The 20,377-nt window shown below is 38.6% G+C and overlaps 1 protein-coding gene across 5 annotated transcripts in view; it reads right to left on the reverse strand.

Moving 5' to 3' along the window:
* STIM2 (stromal interaction molecule 2) overlaps positions 1–20,377 on the reverse strand; it is a 71,800-nt gene that overhangs the window by 28,522 nt on the left and 22,901 nt on the right. For 2 of the 5 annotated variants that reach the window (XM_065699389.1, XM_065699415.1), the window contains exon 2: positions 5,004–5,134. The exons of 1 other annotated variant lie outside the window; for it this stretch is intronic. In XM_065699389.1, the coding sequence (XP_065555461.1) occupies positions 5,004–5,134 (131 nt within the window). Of the gene's footprint in view, positions 1–5,003; positions 5,135–13,462; positions 13,514–20,377 lie in introns of those variants that run through there. 2 more of the 5 variants (XM_065699396.1, XM_065699405.1) reach the window with 2 other exon arrangements.

The following is a 20,377-nucleotide window of genomic DNA, read 5'->3' on the forward strand; positions in this document are numbered from 1 at the left end:
GAACTTTGCCTAACAGCTGACACTGAAGTACCAGCTAGTCTACACAAATAGGAAAACCAGTTTAAGGACCTTTATTATATCAATAAGGACAAAACCAGTATACAAAGGCAACTTTACAGGACATTTAACACTTGTTGAGTGTATATCTGCAGACAAAATAAAGCAAGAGCTCTATAGCAATGCTTCTCCCAGAGGAACTTAAAACGCTCTGCTTAATCTTCTGCTAAAATCTCTGCTCCCTCCAACATGTAACAATCAAAAGGGAGAGAAATTCTGCACATAAATTTGCTGCTGTTCAAGAACACAGAAGGACTATTCACTTAAGTCATCCGAGTTAATATTAAAATTATGAAAGTGTTTTTTGACCTCAGACTTCATGCTCCTAATACCCAAAATATGCATACTTAAAATGAAGTATCACACTGTCTTGGTATCTAGTTCTTTGGGATTTCCTGTCATGGAATTTCTTGCCATTTTGCCCATAGTATTTAGTACACATACTGTCCAGAACAGGTTACTGAAATGAATGGGTCTCTGGTCCAAACTAGTAAATCATCTATTATTCATTTTTTATATTTCTCAAGGAATTAAAGAACAAAGATCTGCAAACTTCTTTACCAACTCATCTTTACACAAACTGAATAGGCAGGTCTGTTTCAGCAGTAATTCGGAAAATTATTTTTCCATGAGAAGATACTTGTTAAATCTTACTTCTCCAGATTTCCCTAAAGTAGCAATTCTAATGTATGATATTTTAATTTAGCAAGCTTGTAAAATAGATTGTAACATACAGATACATGTACCATTTTAATTCCTAATAGAAAGGAAGCATAAACAACCAAGAATGGGACTAGCAAACTGATTATGTAGTAAAAGCATGAAGTGGTTCTCCTTTATTATAAAAACTTCAATCACAAATTAGCACTAATGGGAATATATATTGGAACACATTTCTGAACTCACCCCCCTTCTATAAATTATTTATTTTGAACCAAGTAGTTTACACTTGACCTCTGTATCTTCCCCATTTCTATTTCCTTTTAGATTCTTCCTTCAACTTTTTTCTTTTTAGACTCCACCTCTTCATCCCCTCTTAAAAAACACAGCATACTCTTCAAGATATTATGCTTGTTCCAACTCTCTTGGGTTACTTGCATCCAAAATGCAAATATTAACTCAAGCCCTCAAACAAAAGCTTTACAGAGGCCATCCATGCAGGAGATTGTCACTTCAGAGGAAGATCATGGGCTGTCAAGTATTCTGCCTCTGTCAAACATACTGTAGCCAAAGTGCGAACAGATTATACTAGCTACTTTTTCTGCTTTAATCTCTGTATAGGAGACAATCATACTCCCTGGTTTAGACCAGTAAAACTAGGTTCTTTTCAATTCTTACCTCAAGACAAACATTTTAAGTCAGGCACTTTTTTGCATATGACCTCTGAGGTTCCAGCTTCTTTGACTGTACTGTTAAAAGCTATACTCTGATTGTTTCATGCTTTCAGTACTGCAATTTCTTCCTCTCCACACAGTTTTCTATTTGTGTTTTTTTTTGGGTGGTTCTGCTTGGGTTTTGTTGGGTTGGGGTTTTTTGTTAAGTAACTATGCAAGTCCACTCAAAAAACCTAAAACAAAATATTAACATATTAAGTGATCTATCCAAGCAAAGCCGTAGATTCATGCCATTAGCTCTGTGTGACATTAAACACACAGTAAGATATTAGTATTTCAAAATATCAACTTACTCTATTTGTACAGTGAGATTCCTTGAGAAAATTGCTTTATGTAGGATCTACATATAAAAGCTCTTTGGAAACAGGAAAAACCTATGTAAATAGTGAAGATATGATAAGTCTTACGGCTTGTGCCTCTTCATCATTAAAACAAATCACGTACACATGATGGAACAGATGCTTCCTGAGGCAGATAGCCTCCCACAACACATGACTAAAACCTCAGTTAGTAATGTGTCCTCCCTTTCAGTTACCCTTTTACAGCCTAACTCTAAACAAGTTTAAGCAATTGCAATCTTTCATATGCTAATAAAAGAAGAAACAACAGAAGATAGATTTGATAGAAAAATTCATATTAGCCTGCCCTAAAAAATTCAGGGCAAGTATTAAAAAGTTACATGAATCCTGAATGGAAAAAAAATAAAACATGAGTAGCGAAGTCAAAATGCTCTTTTCCCCCAAGTATTTTGTAATAATTAGAATTAGGAAAGTATCTTCTAGTGATTTTGAAAGTTCAGGGTTTTTTCATCACTATAAATACCTTAAGTTATACCATCTAGTCTAACTCAGGTAAGAGACTAAATAATAAGGAAAAAGCATATCTAACCAGTCCATGCTCAAACTAGAACCCCTCTATCTTCCTTAGAAGACTTTGACAAATCCCTCATGTGTTTCAATGGCTAACAGATCCTGTGTTAAAAATTTAGATCAAGTTTCCCCACATCAATTTCATCAAGGTCAAATACAAGCTTCTTTCCAGTCCACACAAGGAAGATCCAAAGGGCTTCTAGTACAAGACAATTTTTGAGGAAATAAGTTTCTAGTAACAGGTAAAATTTTCTTATATTCTAAAGAAACTCTTCCTCTATAGAATGCTCTTATATAAGGATTCATTTTACAGAGGAAAAACAAACTACAACATAAAACAGGGCATGACGAGCATTAGGAAAAATTGAGTGCAGATGAAATGTCTGGAACTGCTATTGGGATTTCTCAATGGGATTAGCAAATTAAAGTGGCTACAAAAAATAGTTCAACATCTTTAGCTCCTCTTAACCTTCCTTCTCAAAATAACATATTTACAAGAACTTCCTTCCTTGGTGTAAATATACACTTGTAATTTGTAACACTGCTTTACTGCTGGTAAAACAGCAGAAAGTTGTTGTGCTTTGTGACATTTTTCCTGCCAAATATCTGATCAACACACTCAATATATGGCTCTTCCAGCAGTCTTGCAAGTAAAAAGCATGAAGCATGAAACAGGAAATCCATTACCTAGCTATTAAGTAAAATCCCTGTATTCTATGTAAACTTCTAATCAAATGTGAGTTTTTTTATTATTAATCCTCACTTTTAATCAAAACAAGCAGCATCACCCACTTCGACAGAACAGAAAAAATGTGGGTTTTGATTATTAATAAAATTTTTCCAATGCATAAGTATTTCAGTGTTTTAAGTTAACAAATACAGCACAAGTCAAGAGAATCACACAGTGCTGAGAAGCTCCTCAAGAAAGCTTACACTCCATCACTAACATTTCAGTTTGCAGACTGGATTGTGCCTGTCCCAAACATTACTGACTAACCAAACTAGTCTGTTTCTAGCACCTGAACTACCTTCACCATGACACTCCCTTAAGTACAGAGCAGATTTTTTCCCTACAAATTTATATAATTCTGGACCATTCTCTCCATTGTACCATATTCCTTCACAAAACTCCTAGCACCAAAGCATCAATCACTGTTGATGCTGTTTGTATATAGTCACACAGAAAGGTAAGTAGCATCACATTAAACTTGACAATAACTGACAACTCATTCAGGGAGAACAATCTTCCCAAAGATATTACAAAAACAGGAAGAAAAATCAGCAGTACATACTTCTCCCACCCACCTCCAGTGAAAATGGGCTTCAGAACCACATCACAATACCCTCTTCACTCCTCTTCCTTTCTCAAGCCTGTACCTGACAACTGCCAGAAAGCAAAATAAGCAAGAACAATGAAACTACATGGATGTTTCAGTTGCTACCCAGCAACTCTGAAAACCCTAGTGGTAAAGTTGAGACCTGCCTGTGACCAGCAGGTTCAGGGTGGGGACCCTACTCGTTGGCTCTCATGAGACTCTACCTGGAGTACTGCATATGGCCCCTACTTAAAAAGGACATAGGCATGATGCAGTAAGTCCAGAGGAGGGCCACAAAGATGATGAAGTGGCTGGAGCAGCTCCCCTATGAAGACAGGCTGAGAGAGCTGGGTTTGTTCAGCCTGGGGAAGAGAAGGCTTTGAGACGTAAGAGCAGCCTTTCAGTAGTTAAATGGCACCTGCAAGAATACTGGAGAGGGACTTCTGACAAGCGTATATAGCAACAGGACAAGGAAGAATAGCTTTAAATTGAAAGAGGGTAGATTTAGATTAGGTATTAGGAAGAAATTCTTCACTACGAGAGTGGTGAGGCACTGGAAGCACCTGCCCAGAGAAGCTGTGTCTGCCCCATCCCTGGAAGTGTTCAAGGCTGGGCTGGATGGGGCTTTCAGCAACCTGGTCTACTGGCAGGTATCCCTGCCCACAGCAGGGGGACTGGAACTAGATGATGATCTTAGAGGTCCCTTCCAACCCAAACCATTCTATAATTCTATGATAAGCACAAAGCCCTTTCCAGGACCACTAGAAGCCTGCCTACCAAACTCATTCAAGTAGTCACAAAAAAACTTCAGGCAGGTCCGTATAACCTTTCTTAGGAGGTACTTGCTACTTGCCCATAAAATGTAAGCAAAAATACATTATTAAAAAAAAAAAAAAACAAAACAAAACACCAAAAACCAACAACAAAAAGCCACACCTTTCTTGACTGCTGTCTGTAACAGGCATTATTTTGCACCACAAAGTGCCAGGAACAGATCTAAAGTAAATAGCAAAGACCGACGATGCCTTAAGCAAGAAAATCTTGGAGCAAACAAATTAAAATATGAGGTGGCAGATCACATCAACCTCACTGCAATCTAAATCAACACCATTTGCCTACCCCTTACACTAATCACAAAAAGAACAGCTTTTATACATAGTTGTATAATATTTTCCTTTAGGCTAGAACAAGGGACAATAATATTCCATTTCAGACAATTCTAGAAGTTAGACTTTCCTTCTTCATTTGGCTGCGGGAAGGGCTGAATTAAGAAAAACAGTAACAACTAAAGTGCTGGAACATGAAGAGCAGCTATCTAAAAAACAGACAGACCTCATGTATGCATAAGTGAAGGCTTTTACTCCTACCTCATCACTTTCATCTACTTCAATACCACCATCTTTGTCATCATCCATTTGCTTATGGATCATGCGGAGAGCTTCTAGACTGAATCGGTCCTCCTCAGTAAAGCACGGTGGGCTGAGTGAACTGCAGGGATCTACAGGGAGGGGGGGAGAAAAAAAAAAAACAAACCAGAAATATTATCTACTGTTGCTCTAGAATATAAAGCTCCCAAGAAAAAGAATGGGCTTAAATTTCTGTATGTGTACATGTCCTTCACCTCGCATAGCCAGGAGGTCATAGATACCAAATTCAGCTGTAAAATAATAATTCTTACCAAAAAAAAAAAAAAAAAGGGGGGGGGGGGGGGGGAAGTGGGGGGTAAGGGTTGGAGAGGAAAGGGTGTCAACTCTTTATCAGGAGGGAAGCCCAAAGAATAGGCTCGAATAGTTTGGCTCTTGGATATTTTACTTTCTTTTTACCCCTGTAACTGCTATGTCCACCTCTTCTATCTATCATCCACCCTCACGAATATATCACTGCAACAACAAATAAAGTCACTGTGCTTTCCAACCTCCTTTCTGAAAGCCTGGGCTAAACAGAGCAGAGGAGTGAAAAAAAGTGCCATTCCTATGATTATAGCTTCATAAACAGGTAACAAAGGAATGACAGCCATACTGCAGATCATATTCAGATTAGACAGTACTATTGGATGCAAAATATTCACAGTGGACTGCAAGAGAAGCAAGCAAAGAAAGCTCAATTGATAGCAACACTTCATATTCTCAGCCACCTATGTTCCGATTAAAAACACCAGAATTACTGTGGAGCAGGTTTCCGGGTCAAAAATAGCAGATTTTCATCTGCATTCATTAACAAAGACTAATGATTCGCATGCATCTGATGGCTCTGCTATCACCGTGTCAGATTGTTATACCTCTGTTCTTTCCCTTCCACAAGGCACATGCCAAATGCTCCAAAAATTCTACAATGCATGATCAACCATCGTTAAAGATTGTCTTTCACAGACCTTGGCATTAACTAATAGCTATTTCATTAATTCTGATGTACTGAACACCAAAGAACAGAAGGTGGAGAAGGATACACAATTTTTGAAAGTTCAGCTTTAATAAGGTAGTGAATTCCCACTGCAATAGCCATTATAAAAATGCACTCATTAGTCCCACAAACCGGTCAACTACAGTCATAGCAAGGCAAATACAAATTGAGGCAGGACAAGTAATTTTTGCTTCTTCTAGTCTACCAAAGGATTAAGCTTCAATGTTATTACAGATTTTATTAAAGGCTCATTTATATAAGCACATATAGAAATGGGTAAGATCAAGAGTTTGCACAGAAAAATAGATTCATTGGTTTAGTACTTCCATACCAATTTGCATTAGCATGATTCTCACTATTATAAATTTAAAAACAATCAAAAATAATGGATGCTGATAAGACTCAGCTTGCAGAAGGCTACAAAGCAGAAATAGGTAGCAACCACAGCATAGCTGCAATCTCTAATGCATATTAACAGGATTGATCCCTACAGCTAGACACAAGTCAATGCACTCTTTATACACCAGTTTTATATACAGAAGTTGACAGTTACCTGCTGTGTCCATGTATCAATTGAAAAAATAAACAAAATAAACAAAACCCAACCAAGAACCAACGACATAAACAAACCAAATGCCTTACTGAAACCATCCCAGAATGGAGATGCTGAATTTAGTAATACTTCATAAAAAGCAGAAAGACAAATTACTAAACATTAAAGACCACTCTCAAACAATTTTCAGCTTTGGAACGTAAGTAATGCGTCATGAAAAAAAGTGAAACTGAATAATTTAATGTTTAAAAAAAAAAAAATCTATTTGCCCATCTTCACTTCATTAGAAAAGGTTTAATTTGTATAATACACAGCCTTCAGAATTTTGCCTTGCAATGAAAATATTGCTATCATTGGGGGGGTTAAAGGACTTATCCTTGTAATACAGAGTATTTGTTGTAGAAAGGCTTCCCTTGCAGTAGTATGAATCACCTCAAAATTCTGCTAATAAATTCAATAGCCACAAAGAAGATGACACTATTTGAACACAAACGTATTTCAGAAGAACATTTTGTACTGCAAGATTAGTTCTATACTATGTTTTAAGTTAGAAGAAAGCATAACTGTCAGAACAGATGAACAGGTCCTCCAAACACATCCAACTTCATTTGTGGTTATTCCTAGACTTACACAGAAAACGTCAGACCAAGTGTTCAGTTTGCAAGCACTCACTCAAATGCTTTTCTATTTTGTTCAGCTGAAAGCCCAGCTTTTCAATTCAAAAAAGTTTTCTCAGAGTACATTTTCTGAAAACTGAGGTTTTCAACTTCTTTCCAAATCAATTTCTTAATCAGAGTCTTTATTTATCTTAAATACACCTTTTTTGGTTATTTAAGAAGGAAGATACTTTAAAGAGCTATCGCTCTTCTTGAGAGAAGTAAACAGGCTGCTTGTGCTTCAAATATCCCATGCCCTGGCTCTAGGAACACTTGATCTCTCCCTCGAGATGAGAGTTCCAATTGCTCCTTTTGGAACTGAGAAACATAGAGCAGGACCATATCTCAACTCTAATAAAAATTAACCCACTCTAAACTGAATCCAGATTTACCTTCAAGGTTATTTTCATATGGTAAAATTAAACATTCCGAGACTGACAACACTTGTCATCCCACTACTCAGAGAACAATCTCACAACAATTTACAAAGCCACAACCTAAAGAATAAATGAAAAACATTTCACAAGCATACCTATGAAGCCCTACCAATCCCCAAAACACTTGACAAATTTAATGACCTGCAGCTCTATAGAGGATTCTAGCACACATAATTTTGCCTCACTTGCATAGCAGTAACAATTCAAATTAATACTACATGAAGCATGGCTAGAAACCTCCCAAACATCCTGTTAATTAAGATAAAAGCCAAGAGGAAAAGTCTCAATATAAAACAAGCACCATAAACATAGGTCTGAGACCATGCAATATATTATAAGACTAGTTGATAGTTTATTTTTCAATTTGAATCTATTGAAGGTCTTCTGGGATTCCAAACCTTCTGTTCTACTTTAATGACAAACTATTTCACATCTGGACCAATTTCACTGTCCTAGTCTGGTATGTGCGGCATAATACACTCAGTCCAAAACCATCATCACAGGAAAGAGCACGGATACCAGGTTCATGCAGGGAGTAAACTTGGTATCTTAGAATCTGATCCTTCCTTTAACAAACATCACAGAATAATTAGCAAAGCAAACAAAAGAGATATAGTGTAGCTGAGGTGGACAAGAGTCATACAAGCACACCATATGTCACTCTAGGCAGGAGTTATTTTACAGCTCAGTTTTTCATGTTGCTCAGAAGCAAGGAGTTTTCAGAAATTCTGGTATTGATATGGAGAGAATTTGCTACTAAAAAATTACATGTCAAATTTGTGGCTCAACAAATGCAGCAGAGGCTTTTGAACTGACCCTTCCACCTGCCTCAAGTAGCTCAGTAACTGATTCCTAGCTCTGAGGCAAGAGGAGAAAGTAGTCTTCACCAGTCCAAGGAGCTGCACAAGGCCATGGGTACGGACCAGTCTTATATAAGACAGTTTGATACCAAACTGAGTACAGAGTTATTCAAGGGGGTATACAGGAAACTTTGTATTTCCAGATAAGGGGAAAGTAGCACACTTTCCCCTCCCCCTTTTTTTTTCTCTTCTTTCAATGTGGTTAGAATAAGGTAAGACTGCAAGAAAAACTTCAGTTTGAAACTCTCCTAAATGTTAGAATAATGACTTTTTCATCCTATTTTCTAAAAGCAACAGGGGTTAACTTAAATTGATACTGTCAACACAAACCACTAAGGAAGATTAATTACATCCGTATCTTCAAGCATTCAAGCACTTCAGCAAAGCCCTTGACACCATAAGAAATGGTTCCAAAGCAAAAGGATACATGCACCTTGCAGTCCTTATCTATCCTGCACTTACTTTTCCCTAAATTGTTGCAGTCGTAACAGACTTCAGAATCAAAGACTGGCAGACAAACAGCTAATAATCCTGTGGTCATCCCACACACACACTGTTGCATATGGACGCTGGAGCATAGCAGCTTTGTGACAGCAGGACCCTAGCAAGTGTTTGCACTTCCAATCTGGCCTCCAAAGCACTTGAGCTCTCAAGTCTTTTAAATGCCTCAAAGAACCTTTCTAAGTAAGAATACAGGGTCACACAAAACCTTTATGATTTTCAGAAGTACCCAGAACCTGACATACACCTCCAAATTTAAAATTTAAATGCTTTTAAATTTCCCCATTAGTTCACTCAGAGCAACTTAGCGATTGGGAGTTATTTGGATAGATTGGCTAGTACACATCTTTTCTGCTCTGTGTGGATATTCGGCATTCACAGAGAAGGAAGCACACTTTTTTATGCTAGCATATGGCAGTCCTATGAAAGTCTGCAGTGCTTCCGTGACAGCCTTTTTTCTGATTAATTCAGGAGTGTACCATGTTCTTCTCGTTTTATGATTCCTTGTTCCTAAGAAGCCATCTGGGAGAAAGGGAAGCCTCACAGAAAAGGCAAGCACTATACAAAGTATTGGCTTCCTAAGTACATACTCTCAGCTTAAAATAACTATTTCCCAAGTAGGATTTCTTTGCATTTTCCGGAGCAAAGCAGGTGGCCACAATATCCCCAACCCCCCAACAAATGGATTTTTACCTAACTAGAATTTCTATTTCATTACATTTCTTTTGTGCTTTAGTTCTACACTATACTTTAATACATTACAGTTTCTTCATCAATTTAATATATTCCTTTCAAGGCAAGATAAAACCCATAAAATAACAAAGTACAAATCCGGGTGTCAGGTACAGTAGGGATTACTCAAACTACTGAAAAGCAAGTGTTTTCAAGAATCTCACCAGATGTTCAGAACAGCTATTCACAACAAAAGCAACAAACATGTTTCTTTTAGCTTAAATCTTTACATAAGGTGTCATTAAAGTCTTCAAATGCTTGAAGACACAGCCTCAAAGTAAGCTTTGTTTAATCTTTCAATTAAAAGCTCCCAAAGCAAATCACTCCTACTCTTAATAATTAAACTACTCCATATGGCAAGTAGGCTGAGCAGGATATAACTGTTAACTTGACAATGTCATTTGTGACATTTATTTAAATGATTAGAGTGGAAAATAAAATTCATCACTGCAGCACATCTTTCCAATAAAAACATTTAAAAAAAAATTTTGACAAAAAGGGCAAAATACACTTATCTTTTAATCACAACACTGATTTACTTAAATGAGTTTCCTAAAGGGGAAAAAATGCTGTAATACTAATTACAGCAGGGAAAGGGGTGCAACAGGAAAGGAGAATTAGGCCACTGCTGTCTCCAAAGAATTTTACAATGCAAAATTTCACATTAAGCTTTTCCATTACCCCGTATTAGAAACTGAGACAATTTCTGAAATCATCTTTCTAAGCTCATGCAGTAACAGCAGATGAGACTCAGATAAAACTCCTGACTGCAAAGCCTGCTATCTGAAGCACTTGTTTCTGAGCATATGTGTAATGCTTAGTGACTGGTAGCAATTCATTAAAAAAAAAATAAATTAATAAAACCAAAGATATTTGCAATTCAGCTCCATGAAAGCTGCCATAATTCTTTTCAAATCCACTAAACATCCTTCAATAAAAACAGATCATTCTGAACAGCCAGCCTCAAAATAATTCATTATATATATAAGCAATATTCCCATGAGAAATCCAAACCTGGCTCTGTCACTACTGAGAAGCATCCATTTAGTCTACTACTTCAGTAACTTCTAATACATGCAAATCAATTATATTTTTAACCCTGCACGGAAACTTGAAACTTGATCAGGCAAGCAAGGCTTTGATTTTTCCTTTAATCACCATTAGCTCATCTCTGCTTTCTTCACACCCACAAAAAAAGCTATATTCTGAACTTAAATTTCCTATTTTTATGCCCAGGAAAAAGAGTGAAACCAATTTGATATTTAAAGCAAAAATTCAAACAATAATGCCATTTGCAAGATCAAGTGTTAAAACAGTTTTTGATTATGGCTTTTCTAATCTTTCCTAGATAAAAGGCATAAAAAACTGCAGAACAGCAATGAGTGTTAACTTTCTGATCACCTGTTAAGACATTTTAAACATCACACACTATTTTAGAAAGCTATTCAAGAACTTTGTAGCAATAAAAATGGTTATTCAACAGAAAAAATACAAAATAAATTTTCTAGCGAATTTTTATGTCAAATCTAATTTTTCTTTAATTTAATTGCACTGAAAGCAGCTATCCCATATCAGCAATGCTTGTTTGAAAAGAAAGTTGCATTAAGGGGTTTGAATGCATTAACCATGTCAAGGATTATACAGAGAAGACAGAAATATCAGTATAAACACTTCATTTAGACTCTTAGGAAATTAATTATTAAACTACAACACTATCTAATTAAACAAAAATCAAGAAGACGGTTTCATGGCTTTTCCATCTTCTTCCCACACCCTCCCTGAGCAATGACATAGTTTGAAGGGAAGAGGAAGTTGGACAATTACTGTACACAATGGTCAAAGCAGAGTGATTTAGAAGAGGAACTCCTGTCAACCCGGACAGAGCAGGATGAGAGGAAATCGGGAGATGCATTTTATGTAAGCCATAAAAAATTCACCCATTTTCCTACTTCCAGCCTTGCATGTACTTTAATGGTACTTAATATAAAAACCCAAACACACATATGAATGTTCAGTTAAAATATAAAAAATAATAATAAAAAAGGATACCAGATATCTAATACCTACTCTCAGTAACAGGAAAATCTGTCTCACTTATTGGTACAACAAGACCAAGAAAGGAGATATTTAATGCAGTTTAAATCCAAGTACTCATCCATATATCTTGATTTTGTAGTAAAGACTATTTAATACACTTTAAAAATTTCTTATATACTCTTTGCACATTATCATAATTATTACCATTTAGAATTTTAATAGCTCCAAGAAAAAACAAATCAACACAGGTTCAAAGATGATCTATCTTAGTAACTTCATCTGGAATAAAAACACACTCTTAACTCAGGCAAAATGAACAAGACAGCCAATATTTTTGCTTTATATCCCACACGTTTAGAAGTTACAGCTATCAAAGAAAGAGGACTATGAATTTACTATTTGAGTTCATTTCTGAACAGAACATTAATTAAGCTGATGAAATAAACTGCAGATGCATATTCACATATATTCGGTGACTATTAATGCACATCACATCTAAGCACATAAACAACACACATCCAAGCTTCTAATGCATTTTAGGTCTGACCAGTTATATACCACTGCTCTAACAAGTTTCCCCATTTTCTAACAGCAGGAAGCTGGAAAAGATGCAGTATATCCCTGATCATATACTTTAATCTGCCTAAGAATTTGTCACCTCTTAAGGAAGAACAGCAGCATAGCATTTAAGCCACTTTCTTAACTTGGTCAGGAAATTAGAAAACCAATTTACAGGTGACCCTCAAATATCTGACAATATGCTTATGTGATTTCTGAAGCAAACTTCCTAGTAATGGTTTTCTAAATAAAACCCCATCTTCTTGCTTAGAATTCTGTCCTTGTTAACTCCTTTGCTGTATATTAATCTGGAAGCCTCATATTTAGCCTCTTGGTCAAAGTATAGGTTCAATATTCAGCGTACCAATTTCTTTTTGGATATGGCTCAAGAGCATGAGCCACACTGAATTCCTTTCTGGAAGACACTAATCTGCAGACTGCAACTACTATGATAATATGGCTGATAATGCAAAAATCTACAAACTTTTTTCACACTGAAAGGTAGTTCACAGCTTCTTAGAATAAAAATTACAAAAAAGGGGGGGGGCAGGGCTACCCTTGAAAAGCATTTTACCATCTTACATAATCCGGAAAAAGTTTAGTAAAGGCATTAGAAGTTTTACAGGTGTGGCTTTAAGATTAAAAAAGCATCTTTTAAGACGTAAATCCTTACACCTTCAGACAAATAAGCTACTTAAATTATAAATTAGAGTGTATTAAAGTCATTGTTTCCATAGACTCTTCATGTATCTTTAAATTTATACTATCACATCAATCTTTTTTCTCTGATATATTTATTTTCCCATGTGATTCATAATCATATCCTATATCCATGAATCAGGCATGTAAGCATGACATTGCTGACATTACTGAATTACTTCAGTCTTCTGGACCATCTGATCTAGTACGTATATTAACAACTGTTCTAACCAAGGAATCAAATTTAATCTTCTGTGAGCACCATCTGTAGGATCATCAGTTCCCTCAGAGTTCCTGTAACAACATGTTGTCAGGATGTATTTATACTTTAGGAGAGCATATCAGAATTATACAACTGAAATCTAAAGTAAAAAGATGTAACACTGTACTTACAATAAAGAAAGCTTAGCATCAGGTCACCTTTTCTAAAAAAAAAAAAATAAATAAATGCTAGAATCTGAACAGATTGTCTGAGTATTAAATTGTCAGACTATGTAATGTTTATACTTTCAGAAATACAAAGGCCCTGAGTGCATAGATTCATTTATTTAATCGATAACACCATAATGAAACACTTCCTTTTAGTATCATTCAACATATCAGTAATTTTAAGGATGTAAATAAATAGTTTCTTTAAATAGTCCTATTTGCTTATGTGAGGATTTAGCAGTGCAGACTGCTGCCTAGTTAAGTACTACCCTGCTTTCAGAAGCTTACATGAACTACTCTGCACTCACATCCAACTCCAGATTGCACAACTGGCAGTTTTGCTCCTACTAATACGCTGCTAAATATTTTTCTCATGATTAATTTCACCAAGTGATAAACCAGGATGACAAATTTACTGCTGGTGTCTCAGTTCACCTTGGCTTATTTGATGCAAATGAAATCTAAAGAGTTGTGGTTTTCAAAAAGAAAACGGGTTTTCAGAACGTAAAAATGAGCTGGTCACACTTCTTTGGAAATAACATTATCATTACGCTATTGCTCGAAAGCACAGATAGTGCTATTTACAATTATGAGGATGTCAGAATAAACCATAATTGCACATATCTTGGCTACATCTTTGTTGATACCATTTTTATGTATTTCTAGGCCCATAAAAACAGTATCAAATGGTCTAGTTTTCCAATATGCATTCCTTTGTTGTCAAAGCAGGCAATAAAATAGAAGCCAGACCCTACACAATGAGTGTTCACGAAGTCACGCACTGGAATCACAGAGGAGAAAAAGAGGAAACTCACTTCAATTAAACAAGAACTCCAGAACTCATATAACATTAGAGAGATTTAGCTCAGATCAATTCTGGTTTAAAAATAAATAAATTAAATTTGGACTGCAAGCACATGGTTCTTCCCATCAAAGAATAAGATACAAGTGTACATACAAGTTTAAGTAAGTAGTATTTCACCTCTAGACAAAAGTCACACACAAAAGGAAAGAGTAAGGTTCCTGAATACTCTGCATTTGCCTGAACAACGCACATTGCCAGCTACTGCTTGTACAGCACTACTTGCACACCTACCCAACAGCTCAAGTATATTCAGGATGCAAGGAAGAGCCAAAGTTAAAAGGGTTCCCAATTGTTTGCCCCTTCCTCTTCCATTCCTGTCCCTGTACTATCCCCCTCCTTGTACCAACATAAACACATTCATGTAATCACGCTGCAGGAAGGCTCAGGTAACCAATCCTGCCTGAATTGGTTCTCTGTACACAAACACTTGCGACAGCAAAGGCAGAGGGGGAGGAGGAAACCCATGCAGAAGCAGTCACAAGTGCACTTTACAGCCAGTGCTGCTGCTAAACCCTGGTCCTGACATGCCCTACGTTATAACTGAATCTAACCAGCGACACAGTAGTGGGCAATAACCTGAAAAACTGAATTAATGCAGTGGAACAACATGTATGCTACATGAGCAGAAAACTCCAGCTCCATTTTTATATCCTTGCTTTCTCAGCTTGGAGGCATAGGACAAGGTCGTGTCCTAGACACTTGTTGCAATTAACTGTCAAGTGCAAAAATTACCTATTTACCTGCAACAAGTTGACATCATGGCTGAACTTTATATACAGCATTGAGCTCTCTACTTACAGAAATCTGTGGGGCTTTTTTCAAGTAGATTTTGTGCCCTATAAAACATAAACTAGACTTCTGTAACACTAGCAGGAGTTGGAATAATAGCAAACCCAAATAAAACACCCCACAAGGTTTGACCAAACAGTTTCTAACACCATTGTGGCAAGCTCAGAACCTGTCCTCTCTACAAGATTCTCCTCATGAGCCTAGAGTACAAGTCAGAAAGCCTAAAGTCGGAGCACAAGCTCTGACACAGCCCACTTGTGCTGCAGTTAGTCCCTTCATAAACAGTAGGTCTTCAGAGACACCTTATCTCTACAAACTTACACCAGCAAGCTCAAAGTATCAGTTGAGTGCATGTCTGCCCCAAACATTGCTATAATTTATGTAGCTTCTTCATTTAAGCTCCATTTTTCTGATCAGTTTCCAAAACCTAGGAGCTAGAACATGCATTAAGAATTCAATATACAGGACTAAAAAAATAAAAAATAAATAGCTTCTGTCCCAAAGCTGAGAAACTATGACCCTTGGCGACATAAAGCCAAGTGAGCTTGCAATTGGGGTTTTTCTGACTGTTTTGCTTGGGGTTTGTTTGATTTTGGTGTGAGTTTGGTTTTGGTTTTGCTTTGGTTTGCTTTTGTTTGTTTTGTTGTTTCTTTTTTTTATTATTACTGTCAGCACAGTAAAACATTACAAACAGCCTACACCAGACTGACTGCACTACTGACCTACTATCCTCTTAGCTTAAAAATTACCAATTCAGTTCTCAATTTTTCCTTCCTTTTCTTTAAAATTTAATTTTGAGATCTAGAAGCTTAACATTTACTTAAAGGAAGAAGCATCAAGGCATTACAAAGTTTTCCATCTAGGCATATCAGAAGTTCAATTTGAAAACTTTCTTTTAAATGGGTCTAGAAATTTTCTGTCTGTGAGCTACCAATTCCCTATGTCATGCAAGATAATACTCTTAAGAAACAGTCTGAAGCTGTTAAATGTTTTGGGTGACAAACTTTCCATCTTTTCACTAGAGTAGTAAGAAATTACTCTATTTTCTGTTCACATGCCTTCTTAAACCCAGTTCAGTCAAAGAACTTCTCTACATGTGATCTCACCTCCAAAGCCTATTCGTTAGTATTCATATGTAATGATCCAACATGTGAACAACCTCCAAGCAGAATAATTCTTCCAAAGATGAACATTTTAGAGTACGTAGACTGAAGAAAATATTGAATATCTTCTGTACTACAACAAATTATAGTTTTTCAACAAGCCAATTTGCAATCCACAATATTTCAGTAACTTCTTTCTTAATAAAAAATTGCATTGTTTGGCTATACAGATACACATGAGCACGTGCATTGCAGCATGCACCCTTTTTTTGTTAGAAGCTTATTTTTAATCCATTAATACTACGTGTTCTTACAAATTCTGCCTTCCAAATCTTGTGCTTAATGAACTTGTTCTATTTGATTGGGATTACAAAAAAAACAAAGGTTTGATCCTACATAATCACAAGAAGATCAGAAAGCTGGGCTTGTTTAGGTTCTTGAAAGAGGAAAGGCTAAAGTGATCTAACAGTAGCTTGCAATTAACTACTTGGCAGCAGATGGCAACTCCCCTCATCAACAGGAGCAGAAAATATATCATGTGCCAACAGTTAAATTATGGACTGGGAGCATCAAGTTGTACACCAGGAAACCTTTTTTTGCTATGATGGCATTGCAGTACTATGTCATGCTGCTGAGCATGTGGAGTCTTCACCTTTAGAGGCTTTCAGGAGCTGACCAGATGACCAGACCCTGCAATGGTGATATATTCTGCAATGGTGATATATTCTGTGATATCACAGAAACATGGTGGGATGGCTCCTGTGACTGGAGTGTTGGAATGGAAGGTTACAGGCTCTTTAGAAAAGACAGGCCTGACAGGCGGGGAGGGGGAGTTGCCCTTTATGTTAGGGATAGGCTGGAGAGTATGGAACTCTGTCTGGGGGCAGGTGAGCAGTTAACAGAGAGTTTGTGGGTCAGAGTTAAAGGGAAAACAGTGATGGGGGACATTACTGTGGGGATCTGTTACAGACCGGCTGATCAAGGTGAACCTGTGGTTGAAGCACTCTACAGACAGATAGGAAAAGCCTCACGCTCGCAAGCCCTTGTTCTCATGGGGGATTTCAACCACCCTGACATCTGTTGGAACGATGGCACTGCACGGCACAAGCAATCCAGAAGATTCCTCGATTGTGTGGAAGACAACTTCCTTCTGCAAGTAACACAGGAGCCAACAAGGAGAGGTGCCATGCTTGACCTCGTGCTCACCAACAGGTAAGGGCTTGTTGAGAATGTGGTACTCCAGGGCAGCCTTGGATGCAGTGATCACAAGATGGTCGAATTTGAGATCCCCAGGACAGTGAGAAGAGCGTGCAGCAAGCTCACTGCCCTGAACTTCAAAAGAGCAGACTTTGGCCTCTTCAGGAGCCTGCTTAGTAAGGTTCCATGGGATATAGCCCTGGAGGGCAGGGGGGCCCAAGACTGTTGGTTGATATTCAAGGATCACCTGCTACAAGCTCAGGAGTGCTGCATCCCAACTAGAAGGAAGTGTGGCAGAAGGGCCAGGAGACCTCCTTGGATGGACAAGGAGCTGCTGAGGAAAATTCAAAGGAAAAAAGAGGCTTATAAAAACTGGAAGCAAGGACAGGAGGCCTGGGTAGAGTACAGGGATGTTGTCCGGGAAGCTGGGGAGCGGGTTAGGAAGGCTAAGGCCCAGTTAGAATTAAACCTAGCCAAGGATGTTAAGGATAACAGGAAGGGATTCTACAGGTACATAGCAAACAAAAAAAAAAAAAACAGACTAGGGACAACATAGGCCCCCTGAGGAAGCTCTCGGGAGAACTGGCTACACAGGATTTGGAAAAGGCTGAGGTTCTGAATGACTTCTTTGCCTCGGTCTTCACTGGCAACGGCTCTGACTGCACCACCCAGGTCTTAGAAGGTAAACGCAGGGACTGTGAGAATGAAGACCTTGGGTCCACTGTAGGAGAGGATCTGGTTCGAGACCATCTTAAAAATCTGAACGCGCACAAGTCCGTGGGACCTGATGAAATCCATCTGCGGGTCCTGAAGGAGCTGGCGAATGAAGTTGCTAAGCCACTGGCCATCATATTTGAAAAATCATGGCAGTCAGGTGAAATTCCCAAGGACTGGAAAAAGGGAAATATAACCCCTATTTTCAAGAAGGGGAAAATGGAAGACCCGGGGAATTACAGACCAGTCAGTCTCACCTCTGTGTCTGGTAAAATCTTGGAGCACATTCTCCTGGAAGGCATGCTAAGGCACATGAAAAACAACAAGGTGCTTGGTGACAGCCAGCATGGCTTCACTAAGGGGAAATCCTGCCTCACCAATTTGGTGGCCTTCTATGATGGGGCTACAGAACTGATGGACAAGGGTAAAGCTGTTGATGTCATCTACCTGGACTTGTGCAAAGCATTTGACACTGTCCCACACGACATCCTTCTCTCTAAATTGGAGAGATATCAATTTGATGGATGGACCACTCGGTGGATAAAGAACTGGCTGGATGGCCGCACACAAAGAGTTGTGGTCAATGGCTCAATGTCCGGCTGGAGACCGGTAACGAGTGGTGTCCCTCAGGGATCAGTGTTGGCACCGGTCTTGTTGAACATCTTCATCGCTGACATGGACAGTGGGATTGAGTGTGCCCTCAGCAAGTTTGCCGATGACACCAAGCTGTGTGGTCTGGTTGATATGCTGGAGGGAAGGGATGCCATCCAGAGGGACCTTGACACTCTCGTGAGGTGGGCTGATGCCAGCCTCATGAAGTTCAACCATGACAAGTGCAAGGTCCTGCACCTGGGTCGGAGCAATCCCAGGCACAGCTACAGGTTGGGCAAAGAAGAGACTGAGTGACCCTGCAGAGAAGGACTTGGGGGTGCTGGTCGATGAGAAAATGAACATGAGCCGGCAGTGTGCGCTCGCAGCCCAGAAAGCCAACCGTATCCTGGGCTGCATCAAAAAGAGCGTGACCAACAGGTCGAAGGAGGTGATCCTGCCCCTCTACTCTGCTCTTGTGAGACCTCACCTGGAGTATTGTGTGCAGTTCTGGTGTCCTCAACATAAAAAGGACATGGAACTGCTGGAACAAGTCCAGAGGAGGGCCACGAGGATGATCAGGGGACTGGAGCACCTCCCGTATGAAGACAGGCTGAGGAAGTTGGGGCTGTTCAGCCTGGAGAAGACAAGGCTGCGTGGGGACCTAACAGCAGCCTTCCAGTACCTGAAGGGGGCCTACAGGGATGCTGGGGAGGGACTCTTCATCAGGGACTGTAGTGACAGGACAAGGGGTAACGGGTTAAAACTTAAACAGGGGAAGTTTAGATTGGTTATAAGGAGGAAATTCTTTCCTGTTAGGGTGGTGAGACACTGGAATCGGTTGCCCAGGGAGGTTGTGAGTGCTCCATCCCTGGCGGTGTTCAAGGCGAGGTTGGATGAAGCCTTGTGTGGGATGGTTTAGTGTGAGGTGTCCGTGCCCATGGCAGGGGGGTTGGAACTAGATGATCTTGAGGTCCTTTCCAACCCTACCTATTCTATGATTCTATGATTCTCACTCAAAGCACAAGCTTGACATCCACTGGTCCTTTCCAATTAGCATCTCTACCATCTCTTCTGAAAAGCAGATTCTAGTATAATGACAATTGTTCCAATTCACAAATACAAATATAATACCAGTAGTCATGTTTATGAAATATTAATTGTATCCTTGTTGTAAGTTCCTAGAATGCCCACAGGAATCATGCTGTGTGAAGAAGTTGCTGACCTACCACATTTGCAACCCAAAGTATCATGTAAATATCTAATGGTGAAAGAAAAATGAACAAGGCAAGGCTGAAGAAGCCCTTGGAAAATCCCAATCAGATCCCACATGGGGTCTTACAGCACTGACATCTGTGCAGAATTTACTGCCATTCAATGTGCATATCTATTTCTCATGTGAATAGTAAACAGTGTTTATACGCATGTATACAAATGAACTTCTCCTCTAGGAACACCTTAGCAAAATCTGGTTTTACCATCCCATCAATTTAAATGAACACATTGTATATGATGGAGAAAGGGAGTTTCAGCAGTACTTAAGCCATGCTGAAAAACAATAAAGAGAACAGAGTGTAAAGAACTGGTACGCAGTACAAGCCCAGAGCTTGAAAACAGGGTGAT

This window comes from Lathamus discolor, chromosome 1 (genome assembly GCF_037157495.1).
Source record: "Lathamus discolor isolate bLatDis1 chromosome 1, bLatDis1.hap1, whole genome shotgun sequence".
NCBI classification, from domain to species: Eukaryota; Metazoa; Chordata; class Aves; order Psittaciformes; family Psittacidae; genus Lathamus; species Lathamus discolor.